Below are 21,099 nucleotides of genomic sequence, written 5' to 3'. Positions count from 1 at the left end.
TTTGGGGTGTGGGGTGTCTGTAGTGTTTTTAGAGGTGTGGGGTGTCTGTAGTGTTTTTAGAGGTGTGGGGTGTCTGTAGTGTTTTTCGAGGTGTGGGGTGTGGGGTGTCTGTAGTGTTTTTAGAGGTGTGGGGTGTCTGTAGTGTTTTTAGAGGTGTAGGGTGTGGGGTGTCTGTAGTGTTTTTAGAGGTGTGGGGTGTGGGAAGTCTGTAGTGTTTTTAGAGGTGTGGGGTGTCTGTAGTGTTTTTAGAGGTGTGGGGAGTCTGTAGTGTCTTTAGAGGTGTGGGGTGTCTGTAGTGGTTTTAGAGGTGTGGGGAGTCTGTAGTGTTTTTAGAGGTGTGTGGTGTCTGTAGTGTTTTTAGAGGTGTGGGGTGTCTGTAGTGTTTTTAGAGGTGTAGGGTGTCTGTAGTGTTTTTAGAGGTGTGGGGTGTCTGTAGTGTTTTTAGAGGTGTGGGGTGTCTGTAGTGTTTTTAGAGGTGTGGGGTGTCTAGTGTTTTTAGAGGTGTGGGGTGTCTGTAGTGTTTTTAGAGGTGTGGGGTGTCTGTAGTGTTTTTAGAGGTGTGGGGTGTCTGTAGTGTTTTTAGAGGTGTGGGGTGTCTGTAGTGTGTCTCGTCTAATCATCTGCTGCCTCAGAGGGCTTTCCCTCGCGTCGGCGGGCGGCGGCAAACGGGAGGCGTGTCGGGAGAGATGGCGTGGGCTGCAGCTGGCACGGCCAGTGCCTCCGTTTGTCCTCGCCCTCCCGGGGAGAGACAGAGCACGTGCCAACAGCTTTCAAGTCATAAAAATCCCTCCTCTTCTCTGGATCACTTTGGTTTATAATGAAACCTTCCTTTATCCTCACAGAGCCTCTCACACTGCTGCCTATTGTCCAGAACAACCTCTGCTGCTGCCAAACGCTTTTCCAGATGCTGCTGTGTGTGTGTATAAGTGTGTGTGGTGTGTTTGTATGCAAGTGTGTGTGTGTGTGTTTGTTCAGTTACGTGTGTGTGTGTGTGTGTGTGTGTGTGTGTGTGTGTGTGTGTGTGTGTGTGTGTGTGTGTGTGTGTGTGTGTGTGTGTGTGTGTGTGTGTGTGTGTGTGTGTGTGTGTGTGTGTGTGTGTGTGTGTGTGTGTGTGTATGAGTATGAGCGAGTTGTTCCATCTGAGCAGCTGTGGCCAGTGCTGGCCGGTATAAAGGAGTTTCATGGCTGCTGTGTGTTAGTAGATTGGGAGTCACAGAGCAGACCCGTGCTTTGTACTTTTAGAATGTTGTTTTATACCACAGATTTGTAGTGTTATGATGATGCTGTTTACCTAAATCAACTCTCTATCTCTTTCTGGGTGCTGCCAGCCTGGGTTAGAGGGCAGAGCAACCCCAAAGGTGCCCTCCCGGCCAGGGGGTTTCTATGCCCACCTTAGCCCTCTGCACAGCACCCCAACAGCCAGGGCCTGGGATATAGTACGTACTACATAGAACAGGCTGTGAGGGTTAGTTTGGTACTTCTCAGTCTTGTTCTTTAGTTTAAGTCATCGCTTTGGGAGATGTCTTGCTGTGTAAACACATAAATCCACATCCAGACAGTTGTTAGCTCTGTGTGTATGTTACCCAACATGCTGTGCACAAAGAGACAGTGGTGGCTGCCCGCGCTCCTTTAAAGCCCTCTAGTGTTACTAGTCTGGTAGATGGTAATATAAGCCGTCCCCGTCGGCCCTGATAAGAGGCGTCTGCTGAGCAAATCAACACCAGTGACCAGGAAGAGAGGGAGCGTGCGTGTGAAGGGGTGGCACCGAAATGCAGCCAACCTGAAATAAGAACAACAAGCATTCCACTAGCCTGATTACCTTAATGACTGGAATCCCCCATGCACTGCCTTTTATGAGTGTTTCGGCTCAATAATATGCCACACACACACACACACACACACACACACACACACACACACACACACACACACACACACACACACACACGAGTGCACGCACACACACGGAAGAAAGGCACGCGCCGATATAGCACTGATGTGGCAGTGTGTGTGTGTGTGTGTGTGTGTGTGTGTGTGTGTGTGTGTGTGTGTGTGTGTGTGTGTGTGTGTGTGTGTGTGTGTGTGTGTGTGTGTGTATTAAAACAAACAGAAGGGAAAGGACAGAGGAAGAGGAGAATGATGGTATGAAAAACAAAGGACAGAGAGTTGTTTCATCACAAACAGTGTTTTTCCATCTGCAGTCAATCAGTCCATCAGAGGATGGGGATTGGCAGTGTTCTGTCAGACTGGGAGTGTATCCTATGATGATTATCACATCATGCTGTAGACACATAGACATTGTCTGGGGATTTCAGTGAGATATGACAGGGCATTAGTCACCCAACAAGCCAAGTAGGACAATATGTGATTGAAATCAATGAGGAGAGTGGAATCTACTCTAGTGGAATCTAGTCTAGTGAAATCTACTCTAGTGGAATCTACTCTAGTGGAATCTACTCTAGTGGAATTTAGTCTAGTGGAATCTACTCTAGTGGAATCTACTCTAGTGGAATTTAGTCTAGTGGAATCTAGTCTAGTGGAATCTAGTCTAGTGGAATCTACTCTAGTGGAATTTAGTCTAGTGGAATCTACTCTAGTGGAATCTAGTCTAGTGGAATTTACTCTAGTGGAATTTAGTCTAGTGGAATCTACTCTAGTGGAATCTACTCTAGTGGAATTTAGTCTAGTGGAATCTAGTCTAGTGGAATCTACTCTAGTGGAATCTAGTCTAGTGGAATCTACTCTAGTGGAATTTAGTCTAGTGGAATCTACTCTAGTGGAATTTAGTCTAGTGTAATCTACTCTAGTGGAATCTAGTCTAGTGGAATTTACTCTAGTGGAATTTAGTCTAGTGGAATCTACTCTAGTGGAATCTACTCTAGTGGAATTTAGTCTAGTGGAATCTAGTCTAGTGGAATCTACTCTAGTGGAATCTAGTCTAGTGGAATCTACTCTAGTGGAATTTAGTCTAGTGGAATCTACTCTAGCTCACTGTTCAATGATTGTCTATATTGTAATTGTTTTTAATAACCTGCCCAGGGACTGCGGTTGAAAATTAGCCGGCTGGCTAAAACCGGCACTTTTAATGAAACGTTGATTAATGTGCACTGTCCCTGTAAAAATAAAATAAACTCAAATAAACTCAATAAACTCAATCTAGTCTAGTGGAATCTAGTTTAGTGGAATCTAGTCTAGTGGAATCTACTCTAGTGGAATCGAGTCTAGTGGAATCGAGTCTAGTGGAATCTACTCTAGTGGAATCTAGTTTAGTGGAATCGAGTCTAGTGGAATCTAGTTTAGTGGAATCTAGTCTAGTGGAATCTAGTTTAGTGGAATCTAGTTTAGTGGAATCTAGTCTAGTGGAATCTAGTTTAGTGGAATCTAGTCTAGTGGAATCTAGTTTAGTGGAATCGAGTCTAGTGGAATCTAGTTTAGTGGAATCTAGTCTAGTGGAATCTAGTCTAGTGGAATCTAGTTTAGTGGAATCGAGTCTAGTGGAATCTAGTTTAGTGCAATCTAGTCTAGTGGAATCTAGTCTAGTGGAATCTAGTCTAGTGGAATCGAGTCTAGTGGAATCTAGTCTAGTGGAATCTAGTCTAGTGGAATCTAGTCTAGTGGAATCTAGTTTAGTGGAATCTAGTCTAGTGGAATCTAGTCTAGTGGAATCTAGTCTAGTGGAATCTAGTTTAGTGGAATCTAGTCTAGTGGAATCTAGTCTAGTGGAATCTAGTCTAGTGGAATCTAGTTTAGTGGAATCTAGTCTAGTGGAATCTAGTCTAGTGGAATCTAGTTTAGTGGAATCTAGTCTAGTGGAATCTAGTCTAGTGGAATCTAGTTTAGTGGAATCTAGTTTAGTGGAATCTAGTCTAGTGGAATCTAGTCTAGTGGAATCTAGATGGCCGCCTCGCTTCACGTTCCTAGGAAACTATGCAGTGTTTTGCTTTTTTATGTGTTATTTCTTACATTGTTACCCCAGGTAATCTTAGGTTTTACTACATACAGTCGGGAGGAACTATTGGATATAAGAGCAACGTCCACTCACCAACATTACGACCAGAAATACAACTTTCCCGAAGCGGATCCTCTGTTTGGCCCAACACCCAGGACAATGGATCGGATCCCAGCCGGCGAACCAAAACAACGGCGCCGCAGAAGAAGGGGCAGACGGAGCGGTCTTCTGGTCAGGCTCCGTAGACGGGCACATCGCGCACCGCTCCCGAGCATACTACTCGCTAATGTCCAGTCTCTTGACAACAAGGTAGACGAATTCCGAGCAAGGGTAGCATTCCAGAGAGACATCCGAGACTGTAAAGTTCTTTGTTTCACGGAAACATGGCTCACTCGAGACAAGCTGTCTGAGTCGGTACAGCCACCTGGTTTCTTCACGCATCGCGCCGACAGAAACAAGCATCTCTCTGGTAAGAAGAAGGGTGGGGGTGTATGCCTTATGATTAACGAGACGTGGTGTGATCATAACAACATACAGCAACTCAAGTCATTTTGTTCACCTGACTTAGAATTCCTCACTATCAAATGCCGACCGCATTATCTACCAAGAGAATTCTCTTCGATCATAATCACAGCCGTGTATATCCCCCCCAAGCAGACACATCGACGGCCCTGAAAGAACTTCATTGGACTCTATGTAAACTGGAAACCACATATCCTGAGGCTGCATTTATTGTAGCCGGGGATTTTAACAAGGCTAATCTGAAAACAAGGCTCCCCAAATTCTATCAGCATATCGGTTGTGCTACCAGGGCGGGCAAAACCCTAGACCACTGTTATTCTAACTTGCGCGACGCATATAAGGCCCTCCCCCACCCTCCCTTTGGAAAAGCTGACCACGTCTCCATTTTGTTGCTCCCAGCCTATAGACAGAAGCTAAAACAGGAAGCTCTCGCCCTCAGGTCCGTTCAACGCTGGTCCAACCAATCGGATTCCACGCTTCAAGATTGCTTCGATCACGTGGACTGGGATATGTTCCGCATTGCTGCGAACAACAACATTGACGAATACGCTGACTCGGTGTGCGAGTTCATTAACAAGTGCATCGGTGATGTCGTACCAACAGCGTCTATTAAAACATTCCCCAACCAGAAACCGTGGATTGATGGCAGCATTCGCGCAAAACTGAATGCGCGAACCACTGCTTTTAATCAGGGCAAAGTGCCCGGAAACATGACCGAATATAAACAGTGTAGCTATTCCCTCCGCAAGGCAATCAAACAAGCTAAGCGTCAGTACAGAGACAAAGTGGAGTTGCAATTCAACGGCCCAGACACGAGAGGTATGTGGCAGGGTCTACAGTCAATCACGGACTACAAAAGAAAAACTAGCCCCGTCGCGGATCAAGATGCCTTGCTCCCAGACAGACTAAACAACTGTTTTCCTCGCTTTGAGGACAATACAGTGCCACTAACACGGCCCGCTACCGAAACCTGCGGTCTCTCCTTCACTGTAGCCAACGTGAGTAAAACATTTAAACGTGTTAACCCTCGCAAGGCTGCAGGCCCAGATGGCATCCCCGGCCACGTCCTCAGAGCATGCGCAGACCAGCTGGTTGGTGTGTTTACAGACATATTCAATCAATCCTTATCCCAGTCTGCTGTCCCCACATGCTTCAAGAGGGCCACCATTGTTCCTGTTCCCAAGAAAGCTAAGGTAACTGAGCTAAATGACTACGGCCCTGTAGCACTCACTTCCGTCATCATGAAGTGCTTTGAGAGACTAGTCAAGGGTCATATCACCTCCACCCTACCTGACACCCTAGACCCACTCCAATTTGCTTACCATCCACAGACGACGCAATCGCCATCACACTACACACTGCCCTAACCCATCTGGACAAGAGGAATACCTATGTAAGAATGCTGTTCATCGATTAAAGCTCAGCATTTAACACCATAGTACCCTCCAAACTCGTCATTAAGCTCGAGACCCTGGGTCTCGACCCTGCCCTGTGCAACTGGGTCCTGGACTTCCTGACGGGCCGCCCCCAGGTGGTGAGGGTAGGTAACAACATCTCCACCCCGCTGATCCTCAACACTGGGGCCCCACAAGAGTGCGTTCTCAGCCCCCTCCTGTACTCCCTGTTCACCCATGACTGCGTGGCCATGCACGCATCCGACTCAATTATCAGTTTGCAGACGACACTACAGTGGTAGGCTTGATTACCAACAACGATGAGACGGCCTACAGGGAGGAGGTGAGGGCCCTCGGAGTGTGGTGTCAGGAAAATAACCTCACACTCAATGTCAACTAAACAAAGGAGATGATTGTGGACTTCAGGAAACAGCAGAGGGAGCAGCCCCCTATCTACATTGACGGGACAGTAGTGGAGAGGGTGGAGAGTTTTAAGTTCCTCGGCGTACACATCACAGACAAACTGAAATGGTCCACCCACACAGACAGCGTGGTGAAGAAGGCACAGCAGCGCCTCTTCAACCTCAGGAGGCTGAAGAAATTCGGCTTGTCACCAAAAACACTCACAAACTTTTACAGATGCACAATCGAGAGCATCCTCTCGGGCTGTATCACCGCCTGGTATGGCAGCTGCTCCGCCCATAACCGGAAGGCTCTCCAGAGGGTTGTGAGGTCTGCACATCACCGGGTGCAAACTTCCTGCCCTCCAGGACACCTACACCACCCGATGTCACAGGAAGGCCAAAAAAATAATCAAGGACAGCAACCACCCGAGCCACTGCCTGTTCACCCCGCTAACATCCAGAAGGCGAGGTCAGTACAGGTGCATCAAAGCTGGAACCGAGAGACTGAAACACAGCTTCTATCTCAAGGCCATCAGACTGTTAAACAGCCATCACTAACATTGAGTGGCTGCTGCCAACATACTGACTCAACTCAAGGCACTTTAATAATGGGAAAATTGATGTAATCAATTTATCACTTGCCACTTTATATTATTTATATTAGATAATGTTTACATAACCTACATTATTCATCTCATATGTATATACTGTACTCTATACCATCTACTGCATCTTGCCATCCTGATGTAATGTATCACTAGCCACCTTAAACAATGCTGCTTTATATGTTTTCATACCCTACAATACACATCTCATATGTATATACTGTACTCTATGCCATCCTGATGTAATGTATCACTAGCCACCTTAAACAATGCTGCTTTATATGTTTTCATACCCTACAATACTCATCTCATATGTATATACTGTCCTCCATACCATCTATTACATCTTGCCTATGCCGTTCGGCCATCACTCATTTATATATTTTTATGTACATATTCGTATTCATTCCTTTACACTTGTGTGTACAAGGTAGTTGTTGTGGAATTGGTTTATTACTTGTTAGATATAACTGCATGGTCGGAACTAGAAGCACAAGCGTTTCGCTACACTTGCATTAACACCTGCGAACCATGTGTCTGTGACATATACATTTGATTTGATTTATTTGGAATCTACTCTAGTGGAATCTAGTTTAGTGGAATCTACTCTAGTGGAATCTAGTTTAGTGGAATCTAGTTTAGTGGAATCTAGTTTAGTGGAATCTAGTTTAGTGGAATCTAGTTTAAGTGGAATCTAGTTTAGTGGAATCTAGTTTAAGTGGAATCTAGTTTAGTGGAATCTAGTTTAAGTGGAATCTAGTTTAGTGGAATCTAGTTTAGTGGAATCTAGTTTAGTGGAATCTAGTTTAGTGGAATCTAGTTTAGTGGAATCTAGTTTAAGTGGAATCTAGTTTAGTGGAATTTAGTCTAGTGGAATCTAGTCTTGTGGAATCTATTTCCCCTGCAGAATCGTTCTCCCTCCGTTCTCAGCTTGAGATGAAGAGTTCTAACGATAAATCAGAGAATGAGTTGGTGTTGAAACACTGTGTGTGTGTGTGTGTGTGTGTGTGTGTGTGTGTGTGTGTGTGTGTGTGTGTGTGTGTGTGTGTGTGTGTGTGTGTGTGTGTGTGTGTGGGGCCGTGTGATTGTGTGTGTCCGTCCGTGCGTGCGTGTGTGAGAGAGGCATGTATCGCTTACACACACACACCTCCCCTCCACTCTAGCTGGTGACAGGTAGATATTGTGGCTGTGATAGAGGGAGTAGTCTCATCCACTCTCTGCTCATTGATCACACTGGGGACTGGTACGAGGGCTGATAACAGGCCTTTCTGCATTGATTAAACCCTTAACACACCTTCCTGTATGAACCCATTGTACTGTGTAAACGTAATACATTAAGCCATATACCATCATCGTCACATCTTATCAGTTCCCTTGTAGTCTAGTTGATCTGCTGCTAGATGCCAGTCAGTCAACCCAATGCCTGATCTAAGTTAACTATCTGCTTTAACTTCCTATGACCTACTTCATGCACCATCTACATTGTTGTACACACACACACACACACACACACACACACACACACACACACACACACACACACACACACACACACTATATTGTGTATTGTCCTGGACAGGTATGTGGGATTTATGGTGTGTGTGTGTGTTGTGAAGAAAGACAGTGTGTTGTAGAATAGATGAATGTACAGCACTCAGCCCCTAAAGAGTAGAGGTGGGTGGGAGCCTGCCTAGCCCTGCAGTGAAGTCAGAGTTATGTCAGCCAGATAAGAGACTTTACCTCCAGGGGCGACTCTTCCTCATCCTCCCCCCTACCTGTCTGTGACAGGAGCTTTGTCTCCATAGACCACCACCTATCCCTCCATCCCTCTCTGCTCTTTTCTCCCTCTATTCCTCCCTCCCCAGGTTGCAGGTGAACTTCCTGGGCCCTAGTGTTTGGGCGATAGATTTGGTCTCTCTCTCTCTCTGCCTCTCACTCTGTCAGAACAGGGCAGCGATTGTTGTGAGGCGCTCTGCGGCGTTCTCCCCCAACGTTACTGGGCTACAGGGAGCTGAAAGGACACGCTAAGATCAATCACTCAATCTTAAGAAGAAAGGTGATAGATTGAGAGAGTACAGAAAGGGGGGGGTCGAGAGAGAGAGAGAGAGAGAGAGAGAGAGAGAGAGAGAGAGAGAGAGAGATACACCGGGGAACATAGTCCCTTTGATCCTGTCGTCACGGTAACATCGTGGGCATTAGGGCTCCCGAGTGTTGCAGCAGTCTAAGGCACTCCATCTCAGTGCAAGAGATGTCACTGCAGTCCCTGGTTTGAATCCAGGCTGCATCACATCCTGGATGATTGGCCCAGTGTTGGCTGGGGTACAAAAACATGTATTTTTTAAATCGTCTGCTCCCGGCCGAGGGGGCGGAGTCCACATGGGCTACATTGTATTCTGACAGGTGCTGTCTCTCCTAAACAGATCACTAGGCCCTCAACCCATCATTGCAGACCAAAGTGCAACATCTGGGCCCGGAACATTCATTTGGCACATTCCGTTGGCTGACATCATCGTGGCTGCTCTCTGAGTCTCACACACACACAACGACCAGGTGTTACAGGTGTGGCACTGGATAGGCCAAGATACACACCTAGAAGGTACATGCTGAAGTACTGCATGTCCCAGAGTGCTCAGCTTCCTGGTTTCCAGTGTGGCTGCTGATTGAAAGAGGGTCCATCTCAATAGACTGAAGTAGCTTTGTCTCCTTGTCTCCTTTCCTTCATCTGCACTGACCTGAATAGTCAAAGGAATGACAGCTTTCCCCTCCTGTCTTGTTCTGTCACATAGTATCTAGTAAGGAGACGAGGAGAGGATGCCACTTTAGACTATTGAGATACACCCCCACCAGACATTCCCCGGTCAAGGGACTGAGTCCTCGTCCTCTCTAGAACTCTGTGACCTGATCTAGGATCAGCTGTTGAAACGTCATCACAAACAAGCCCCATGTTGTATGTGAGATGGCCACAGATGTGAGATCAGCTGTTGGCTGTGCTGTGTCAGATGTTGTTGTGACTAATCACTACTAAGTGGCTTGTAGCTCTCAGGTGCACTGTGGCGTGCCGTGGTGTAGAGTGGGTGGGATGGTGTGTGTGTGTGTGTTGTTTTTATGTGCTTGTGTATGTATAGGTGGGATGTTGGGTGTATCATGTACACCGGTTTGGGGGGGCAGGAATGTCCTTGCATTTGCGTGCATGCGTGTCTTTGTTAGTACAGTGTGTGTGTGTGTGTGTGTGTGTGTGTGTGTGTGTGTGTGTGTGTGTGTGTGTGTGTGTGTGTGTGTGTGTGTGTGTGTGTGCTGTGTGTGTGTGTTGTGTGTGTGTGTGTCAGTGGCCAGCCAGCTGGAGATCACAGAGCCACCAGCTGGCCAAATCCAACTTGTCAACACAACTTTTATACACCTCATCACATCATCAAATATCTAGGGAGTCATTCTACCTCCACCACCTCTTCACATCATCAAATACCTAGGGAGTCATTCTACCTCCACCTCCACCACATCATCAAATACCTAGGGAGTCATTCTACCACCACCTCCACCATCTCTACCACCTCTTCACATCATCAAATACCTAGGGAGTCATTCTACCACCACCACCTCTTCACATCATCAAATACCTAGGGAGTCATTCTACCTCCACCTCCACCACATCATCAAATACCTAGGGAGTCATTCTACCACCACCTCCACCATCTCTACCACCTCTTCACATCATCAAATACCTAGGGAGTCATTCTACCACCACCACCTCTTCACATCATCAAATACCTAGGGAGTCATTCTACCACCACCACCTCCACCACCTCATCACATCATCAAATACCTAGGGAGTCATTCTACCTCCACCTCCACCATCTCTACCACCTCATCACATCATCAAATACCTAGGGAGTCATTCTACCTCCACCTCCACAATCTCTACTACCTCATCACATCATCAAATACCTAGGGAGTCATTCTACCACCACCTCTACCACCTCTACCTCCACCACCCTCACCTCTACCACCACCACCACCTCTACCACCTCTAACACCTCTACCACGACCTCTACCGCCACCTCCTCCACCACCACCACCCCCACCACCTCTACCTCCACCACCTCTACCACCACCTCCACCATCACCTCTACCACCTCTACCGCCACCTCTACCGCCACCACCACCACCATCCCCACCACCTCTACCACCACCCCCACCTCCACCACCTCTACCGCCACCTCCACCACCCCCACCACCTCTACCGCCACCTCCACCACCCCATCTCCACCTCCACCACCTCTACCGCCACCGCCACCTCCACCACCCATCTCCACCTCCACCACCTCTACTGCCACCTCCACCACCCCCACCACCTCTACCTCCACCACCTATACTGCCACCTTCACCACCCCCACCACCTGTACCTCCACCACCACCACCTCTACCTCCATCACCCCAACCACCTCTACTGCCACCCCCACCACCTCTACCTCCACCCCCACCACCTCTACCTCCACCCCCACCACCTCTACCTCCACCACCCCACCACCTCTACCTCCACCACCACCACCTCTACCTCCACCACCACCTCTACCTCCACCACCACCACCACCTCTACCTCCACCACCCCACCACCTCTACCACCCACAACACCACCACCACCACCCCAACCACCTTTACCACCCCCACCTCCACCACCTCTACCTCCAACACCCCCACCTCCACCACCTCACCTCCACCACCACCACCACCTCTACACCACCCCCACCTCCACCACTTCACCTCACCTCTACCACCTCACATCTGTACTTCCGCATTCACATATCCTACTACACACACACACACACACACACACACACACACACACGCACACACACACACACACACACACACACACACACACACACACACACACACACACACACACACACACACACACACACACACACACACACACACACACACACACACACACACACACACACACTCAGTGGATCCTGTGGCTCTGTATGTCTTTGATATCCAGCTTCTTTTATTGTTATTATATATTTATTATATATTTTAATATAAGACTGATGGTATGCAGCTGATTTAATAGATAAATATGCCCGAGACAGAGGGAGGGAGGAAGGGAGGGAGGCAAATAGAGAGTGAGGGAAAGGGAGAGAGTAAGATAAAAAAAGATAGGGAGGGATGGATATTTTCCTGTCCCTGCCCATCCCACTAGCTTTTCTGTGGAACGAACCAACACCATGCATTTAAACAACCTGTTTATTGTGCTGCAGAACTAACCAACACAATGCATTTAAACGACCCATTGAGTGTGTTGCCAACCTGGACTCAGGAGTGGACGTAATATAGTAAATCTAAATCTATCTCTATCAATTTAGTGTGATATGTTACGTTTTATATAGCACGTATTAATTTGTGGATGTCCATCATCCATTTTGTATGATATATTACAAATTGCAATTCATACAATAAGTTACAAATTTGCAATACGTATGTAATTTATGATTTCCAATTTTTGGGGGCTAACGTTAGCTAGGTGTCCAGGGGTAAAGGTTAGGATTAAGGTTAAGGCTTAGGAGTTAGGTTAGGGTTTGGGGAAAGGTTAGCTAACATGCTAAGTAGTTGCAAAGTTGCTAATGAACTTTTATTTAACTAGGCAAGTCAGTTAAGAACAAATTCTTATTTACAATGATGGCCTACCGCGGAACACTGGGTTAACTGCCTTGTTGAGGGGCAGAACGACAGATGTTTACCTTGTCAGTTCAGGGATTCGATCCAACAACGTTTCGGTTACTGGCCCAATGCTCTAACCACTAGGCTACCTGTCTCTAACCACTAGGCTACCTGTCTCTAACCACTAGGCTACCTGTCTCTAACCACTAGGCTACCTGTCTCTAACCACTAGGCTACCTGCCTCTAACCACTAGGCTACCTGTCTCTAACCACTAGGCTACCTGTCTCTAACCACTAGACTACCTGTCTCTAACCACTAGGCTACCTGTCTCTAACCACTAGGCTACCTGTCTCTAACCACTAGGCTACCTGTCTCTAACCACTAGACTACCTGTCTCTAACCACTAGGCTACCTGTCTCTAACCACTAGACTACCTGTCTCTAACCACTAGGCTACCTGTCTCTAACCACTAGACTACCTGTCTCTAACCACTAGGCTACCTGTCTCTAACCACTAGGCTACCTGTCTCTAACCACTAGGCTACCTGTCTCTAACCACTAGGCTACCTGTCTCTAACCACTAGGCTACCTGTCTCTAACCACTAGGCTACCTGTCTCTAACCACTAGACTACCTGTCTCTAACCACTAGGCTACCTGTCTCTAACCACTAGGCTACCTGTCTCTAACCACTAGGCTACCTGCCTCTAACCACTAGGCTACCTGCCTCTAACCACTAGGCTACCTGTCTCTAACCACTAGGCTACCTGTCTCTAACCACTAGGCTACCTGTCTCTAACCACTAGGCTACCTGCCTAAAATTCTCCGTGGTGAGATTCGAACACCCAACCTTTGTGTTGTTAGACGTTCGTGTTATACACCTACCCCTCCACTCCAACCAACCACCCTCCTTTCATTTTTTGCCGTAGCCTTTTACACTCATACCCGTATACGGGTTGATATGTCAGATTTGGGCACTGATAAATGCCTACATTGGAACACAGTAGCTGTACAGTAACATGCTAAACATGACATCAGAGCTCAGGCTCTGTGCTTCACAGCACTGTATGGGCTTTGACTGACAGACGTTCTGAACATTCACAACAGCACACCCACCTGAATGCACTCATGACTCCTTTCTATGTTCACCAAAATGATGATCTGTTTCCCTGAATTGCATTGTGAAATCCTAACTGTAATAACGTATTTTATGACTTAGTTACTCGTGTTGGCATTAGAGCCGGCTTTCAGATGATACCCACCTGACCTAGATTGTGATTTATAATGGACCATTTTTTGATTCCATTAACAACAACAGTAATTGTGTGATTGCGGGGATTCAGGGTTGTTTTCCAAACAAAACAACTACAAGTGTTCTTGCTGTATTTCCTCAAATGAACTGATATTGGTTGCATAAACATATTTAATGCTTGTGTTCCTAGCTCCAACAGGAACTGAGAGGTGTGTGTCCACTTGGAGACACCAGTTAGTCCTCCCACTCAAACCCTTGTCATTGTTTTGTCTTATGTTGCACCTACACCACATTTTCCAGGAATATTTGTATCATGTTAATGAATGTACAGTATACAGCGTATTTTCAGATTTCGTTATCAGAAACTGCCGCGAAAAGTACAGTAAATGTAAAATGCACATAAAATAAACACAACAGTGTAATGTTTGTATTCAGTCTTGTCAGGTGAACTGTTGTGTCCTCACCTTTTATTTTTTTATTTAACCTTTATTCAACCTTTATTTAACTAGGCATGTCAGTTAAGAACATATTCTTATTAACAATGACGGCCTACCCCGGCCAAACCCTAAACCGGATGACACTGAGCCAATTGTGTGCCGCCAAATGGGACTCCCAATCATGGCCGATTTGTGATACAGCCTGGAATCTAACCAGGGTCTGTAGTGATGCCACTAGCACTGCAGGGTCTGTAGTGACGCCCCTAAAGATGCAGTGCCTTAGACCTTAAGTCTAATCATTTTCCCATAATCTCAGAACGGTTCCCTTTTGATTGCTACCGTGATTATGCATAGCATATGCTTTTAATTTTTCTTCTTTAAGAAACATTTCAATTAATCCCTATGCATATAGGCCAATTCCCATGAGTGTAAAGGATTAAGTAACCACCTGTCTTATGTAACCATACCAAACGTAACATATCATACTATTTTGAGTGCCCAGGATTTACATTTACTATGTTACGTCTAGTCTATGATACCAGGCTGGTGCTGCAGAGTCACGCCTCAGTTTCCTCATGTGGCTCTGAACACAGACACACACACACACATACACTTTTAAAATGTACCAGCTGCAACAAACAGGTTTTTTAGTTTTGTTCAGCCACTCTTTTAGACAGTCAGTAGTTTCAGCTGCTCCTTTGATGGAGTGGTGCACAACAAGCATAACAAGCCACAACACCCACGCAGACCAATTAGGCCTATCCCACAACAGGGCTCTCAACAGAGGGGTAGTGACTTGGTAGTGACACAAGCCAGGACAGACCACTGGGGGGTGAGGAGGTGGAGGAGGGCTGGTGGTGGTGGAGGAGGGCTGGTGGTCCTAAACAGGACAGACCACTGGGGGGTGGAGGTGGAGGAGGGCTGGTGGTGGTGGAGGAGGGCTGGTGGTCCTAAACAGGACAGACCACTGGGGGGTGGAGGTGGAGGAGGGCTGGTGGTGGTGGAGGGGGGCTGGTGGTCCTAAACAGGACAGACCACTGGGGGGTGGAGGAGGTGGAGGGCTGGTGGTGGTGGTGGTGGTGGAGGAGGGCTGGTTGTCCTAAACAGGACAGACCACTGGGGGGTGGAGGAGGTGGAGGAGGGCTGGTGGTGGTGGAAGAGGGCTGGTGGTCTTAAACAGGACAGACCACTGGGGGGTGGAGGAGGTGGAGGGCTGGTGGTGGTGGTGGTGGTGGAGGAGGGCTGGTTGTCCTAAACAGGACAGACCACTGGGGGGTGGAGGAGGTGGAGGAGGGCTGGTGGTGGTGGAAGAGGGCTGGTGGTCCTAAACAGGACAGACCACTGGGGGGTGGAGGAGGTGGAGGAGGGCTGAATGTCCTAAACAGGACAGACCACTTGGGGGTTGGGGAGGTGGAGGAGGGCTGGTGGTGGTGGAGGAGGGCTGGTGGTCCTAAACAGGACAGATCACTGGGGGGTGGAGGTGGAGGAGGGCTGGTGGTGGTGGTGGAGGTGGGCTGGTGGTCCTAAACAGGACAGACCACTGGGGAGTGGAGGAGGTGGTGGTGGTGGTGGAGGAGGGCTGGTTGTCCTAAACAGGACAGACCACTGGGGGGTGGAGGAGGTGGTGGAGGAGGGCTGGTGGTCCTAAACAGGACAGACCACTGGGGGGTGGAGGAGGAGGTGGAGGAGGGCTGGTGGTCCTAAACAGCCAGTTTAGTTGTACAGTATGATCCTCTCTCTGCCCCCCTCCACCTGTCAACATTACAGTTGTGTCTGGGTGGTAGGCAGCTACAGTATTTCAAAAAGAATCATTTGCATTTCTGAGTGACTGCATGCCTGTTTTTACTGTATGTGGTGGACTCAGGATGTGTGTGTTGGACGGTGTAGAGTTGATGACAGAGCTCCAGATGGATTGTGGGAGCTGGTGGTGATGATGATGATGAAGGGTTAGCGGTCTGCTTGTCCAGGTGTGTATTGGAAGTGGTTGGGCTGGGGCTGAGGTGCTGTGTGTGTCCCCGGGTCATGCAGAGTTCTCTGGGCTGTGTGTGTGTGTGTGTGTGTGTGTGTGTGTGTGTGTGTGTGTGTGTGTGTGTGTGTGTGTGTGTGTGTGTGTGGTGACCGGGTCATGCAGAGTTCTCTGGGCTGTGTGTGTGTGTGTCTTTGGCTACCGTGTTTGTTTGCAGCCTGATCCCCTTCATAAAGGACTGAGATGAGAGCACTAACGGTTGTGTTGAAGACTGCTCTTTCTCTAATGTCACACATCACTGGTGGAAAACACTTCTATGTTGAGGTGTATGTGTGAGAGTGTGAGATGTGTGTGTGTGTGTGTGTGTGTGTGTGTGTGTGTGTGTGTGTGTGTGTGTGTGTGTGTGTGTGTGTGTGTGTGTGTGTGTGTGTGTGTGTGTGTGTGTGTGTGTGTGTGTGTGACGGACAAATGGCAATACTAACCCCTGTTTTCTCTCCCTCTCTCTCTCTTTCTCATAGTGACATATTTGATGCCATGTTCCCTGTCATGCACATTGCAGGAGAGACAGTTATTCAGCAAGGTTTGTGAACATAATGTATAATGTGTTAACTCTGTAATACACACATGTACAGAACACATAGTAGACCTACTGTACATACTGAAACTGAACTGTAGTATTACCACACACACACACACACAGACTGTAGTACTCCTGCAGACATGCAGTACTGACTGTACTCCCTCTCTTTCTACCAGATGTCAGTGTGACTTCCTCCAAGTCTGACAGTTGTCACTAGTTACCACAGCCACAAAGTCAAAATTGCCTATAACGGTCAAATTCATGAAAACAAAAATGTGCTTTCTTGTCTTAATATAAGGTTAGCAGTGTGATTAAGGTTAGGTTTAGGTTTAAAATCAGATTTTAAGAAGATACTTTTTAGAAATAGGCAGGGTTTATGACCTTGTGGCTGTGCCAGCTAGTAACTACCCAGTCTAACCGCAGCAGTCCAAGGTCTCAGTCTAGACATCCCATAGCCTTTCAAGCTAAACAGAGCCAATCTGGTCCAGACATATTTGTTGGGGGGGGGGGGGGGGGTCCCTATCGAACACAGACTCACAGACAAACAAACACACGTAGCCACACACTTACTGTAAGCTCTCACACACACACACATACAGACAGACACAAACAGATTAAGCCACACATTGGCACACACAGAAACAGACACAAACACACAGTATAGAGTAGATTCAGGCAATAGGCACACATATAGGTGTGTACACACCCTCTCTCTCTCCCTCCCTGCTTCCCCCAGACAGTGGTCCTGTGGTGGACTGTACAGTATCTGTCCTAATTTGGTGATAACTAGGAGGTGGGTGAAGAGGGAGAGAGGGGGGGGAGAGAGAGAGAGGCAGTGGGGAAGGGAGACAGAGAGAGAGAGAGAGAGGCAGTGGGGAAGGGAGACAGAGAGAGAGAGAGAGAGAGGCAGTGGGGAAGGGAGACAGAGAGAGAGAGAGAGGCAGTGGGGAAGGGAGACAGAGGGAGAGAGAGAGAGAGGCAGTGGGGAAGGGAGACAGAGAGAGAGAGAGAGAGAGAGAGGCAGTGGGGAAGGGAGACAGAGGGAGAGAGAGAGGCAGTGGGGAAGGGAGACAGAGGGAGAGAGAGAGGCAGTGGGGAAGGGAGACAGAGAGAGAGAGAGAGAGAGAGAGAGGCAGTGGGGAAGGGAGACAGAGAGAGAGAGAGAGAGAGGCAGTGGGGAAGGGAGACAGAGGGAGAGAGAGAGAGAGAGAGGCAGTGGGGAAGGGAGACAGAGAGAGAGAGAGAGGCAGTGGGGAAGGGAGACAGAGGGAGAGAGAGAGAGAGGCAGTGGGGAAGGGAGACAGAGAGAGAGAGAGAGAGAGAGAGGCAGTGGGGAAGGGAGACAGAGGGAGAGAGAGAGGCAGTGGGGAAGGGAGACAGAGGGAGAGAGAGAGGCAGTGGGGAAGGGAGACAGAGAGAGAGAGAGAGAGAGGCAGTGGGGAAGGGAGACAGAGAGAGAGAGAGAGGCAGTGGGGAAGGGAGACAGAGGGAGAGAGAGAGAGAGAGAGGCAGTGGGGAAGGGAGACAGAGAGAGAGAGAGAGGCAGTGGGGAAGGGAGACAGAGGGAGAGAGAGAGAGGCAGTGGGGAAGGGAGACAGAGAGAGAGAGAGAGAGAGGCAGTGGGGAAGGGAGACAGAGAGAGAGAGAGAGAGAGAGAGAGGCAGTGGGGAAGGGAGACAGAGAGAGAGAGAGAGGCAGTGGGGAAGGGAGACAGAGGGAGAGAGAGAGAGAGAGAGGCAGTGGGGAAGGGAGACAGAGAGAGAGAGAGAGGCAGTGGGGAAGGGAGACAGAGGGAGAGAGAGAGAGAGAGAGAGAGGCAGTGGGGAAGGAAGACAGAGGGAGAGAGAGAGAGCTTCCCAGCTGCTGTGTAATATAGCTACAGTACATTACTACAGTACATTACTACAGTATACACTACAGACTACTGATGTCACTGTTCACTGTCTGGACTCTGCTGCAGCTCCTGGCCAAAGATATCTATGGTTTAACAGTATATATACTGCTCAAAAAAATAAAGGGAACACTTAAACAACACAATGTAACTCCAAGTCAATCACACTTCTGTGAAATCAAACTGTCCACTTAGGAAGCAACACTGACTGACAATAAATTTCACATGCTGTTGTGCAAATGGAATAGACAACAGGTGGAAATTATAGGCAATTAGCAAGACACCCCCAATAAAGGAGTGGTTCTGCAGGTGGTAAGCACAGACCACTTCTCAGTTCCTATGCTTCCTGGCTGATGTTTTGGTCACTTTTGAATGCTGGCGGTGCTTTCACTCTAGTGGAAGCATGAGACAGAGTCTACAACACACACAAGTGGCTCAGGTAGTGCAGCTCATCCAGGATGGCACATCAATGCGAGCTGTGGCAAGAAGGTTTGCTGTGTCTGTCAGCGTAGTGTCTAGAGCATGGAAGCTCTACCAGGAGACAGGCCATACATCAGGAGACGTGGAGGAGGCCGTAGGAGGGCAACAACCCAGCAGCAGGACCGCTACCTCCGCCTTTGTGCAAAGAGGAGCAGGAGGAGCACTGCCAGAGCCCTGCAAAATGACCTCCAGCAGGCCACAAATGTGCATGTGTCTGCTCAAACGGTCAGAAACAGACTCCATGAGGGTGGTATGAGGTTCCGACGTCCACAGGTGGGGGTTGTGCTTACAGCCCAACACCGTGCAGGACGTTTGGCATTTGCCAGAGAACACCAAGATTGGCAAATTCGCCACTGGCGCCCTGTGCTCTTCACAGATGAAAGCAGGTTCACACTGAGCACATGTGACAGACGTGACAGTCTGGAGATGCCGTGGAGAACGTTCTGCTGCCTGCAACATCCTCCAGCATGACCGGTTTGGCGGTGGGTCAGTCATGTTGTGGGGTGGCATTTCTTTGGGGGGCCGCACAGCCCTCCATGTGCTCGCCAGAGGTAGCCTGACTGCCATTAGGTACCGAGATGAGATCCTCAGACCCCTTGTGAGACCATATGCTGGTGCAGTTGGCCCTGGGTTCCTCCTAATGCAAGACAATGCTAGACCTCATGTGGCTGGAGTGTGTCAGCAGTTCCTGCATGAGGAAGGCATTGATGCTATGGACTGGCCCGCCCGTTCCCCAGACCTGAATCCAATTGAGCACATCTGGGACATCATGTCTCGCTCCATCCACCAACGCCACGTTGCACCACAGACTGTCCAGGAGTTGGCGGATGCTTTAGTGCAGGTCTGGGAGGAGATCCCTCAGGAGACCATCCGCCACCTCATCAGGAGCATGCCCAGGCGTTGTAGGGAGGTCATACAGGCACATGGAGGCCACACACACTACTGAGCCTCATTTTGACTTGTTTAAGGACATTACATCAAAGTTGGATCAGCCTGTAGTGTGGTTTTCCACTTTAAATTTGAGTGTGACTCCAAATCCAGATCTCCATGGGTTGATAAACTGGATTTCCATTGATTATTTTTGTGTGATTTTGTTGTTATCACATTCAACTATGTAAAGAAAAAAGTATTTAATAAGATTATTTCATTCATTCAGATCTAGGATGTGTTATTTTAGTGTTCCCTTTATTTTTTTGAGTAAAAACTGAGTGTACAGGACATTAAGAACACCTGCTCTTTCCATGACATAAACTGACCAGGAGAATCCAGGTGAAAGCTATGATCCCTTATTGATGTCACTTGTTAAATCCACTTCAATCAGTATAGATGAAGGGGAGTAGATGGGTTAAAGAAGGATTGTTAAGCTTTGAGAAAATTGAGACATGGATTGTGTATGTGTACCATTCAGAGGGTGAATGGGCAAGACAAAAGATTGAAGTGCCTTTGAACAGGGTATGATAGTAGGTACCAGGCACACCAGTTTGAGAGTGTCAAGAACTGCAACGCTGCTGGGTTTTTCACACTGAACAGTTTCTCGTGTGTATCAAGAATGTTCCACCACCCAAAGGACATCCAGCCAACTTGACACAACCGTGGGAAGCATTGGAGTCAACATGGAATTCCTGTGGAATGCTTTCAACACCTTGTAGAGTCTATGCCCCAACGAATTAAGGCTGTTCTGAGAGCAAAATGAGGTGCATCTCAATATTAGGAAGGTGTTCTTAATGTTTTGTACAGTCAGTGTATATAATGAACTATCCAGGTATGACTAAACTGTTATCCTGATGTAACACGGTGGCCTAGCCTAACTGGTGGCCTAGCTCATCTTAATCTGCTGCATTTCAAATGTAAGATCAACCCCTGTCTGTGTTACCAAGGAATCTGTGTCTGGCCATGTGCATAATGAGGGCACCTTCTAATGTTCACGTCTAGGCTAGTTTCACAAACACTTTCTATCTGC

At 48.0% G+C, this 21,099-nt stretch overlaps 1 protein-coding gene across 2 annotated transcripts in view; it reads left to right on the top strand.

Moving 5' to 3' along the window:
- The window catches only part of LOC106606482 (cAMP-dependent protein kinase type I-beta regulatory subunit), a 236,251-nt gene that overhangs the window by 101,080 nt on the left and 114,072 nt on the right, over positions 1-21,099 (top strand). For both annotated transcript variants that reach the window (XM_045715631.2, XM_045715632.2), the window contains one exon: positions 16,707-16,768. In XM_045715631.2, coding sequence (XP_045571587.1) covers positions 16,707-16,768 — 62 coding nt within the window. The remainder of the gene's footprint in view (positions 1-16,706; positions 16,769-21,099) is intronic.

This window comes from Salmo salar, chromosome 03 (assembly GCF_965601325.2).
Source record: "Salmo salar chromosome 03, fSalSal1, whole genome shotgun sequence".
Taxonomy (NCBI): domain Eukaryota; kingdom Metazoa; phylum Chordata; class Actinopteri; order Salmoniformes; family Salmonidae; genus Salmo; species Salmo salar.
This window is presented reverse-complemented; position numbering and strand designations above follow the sequence as displayed.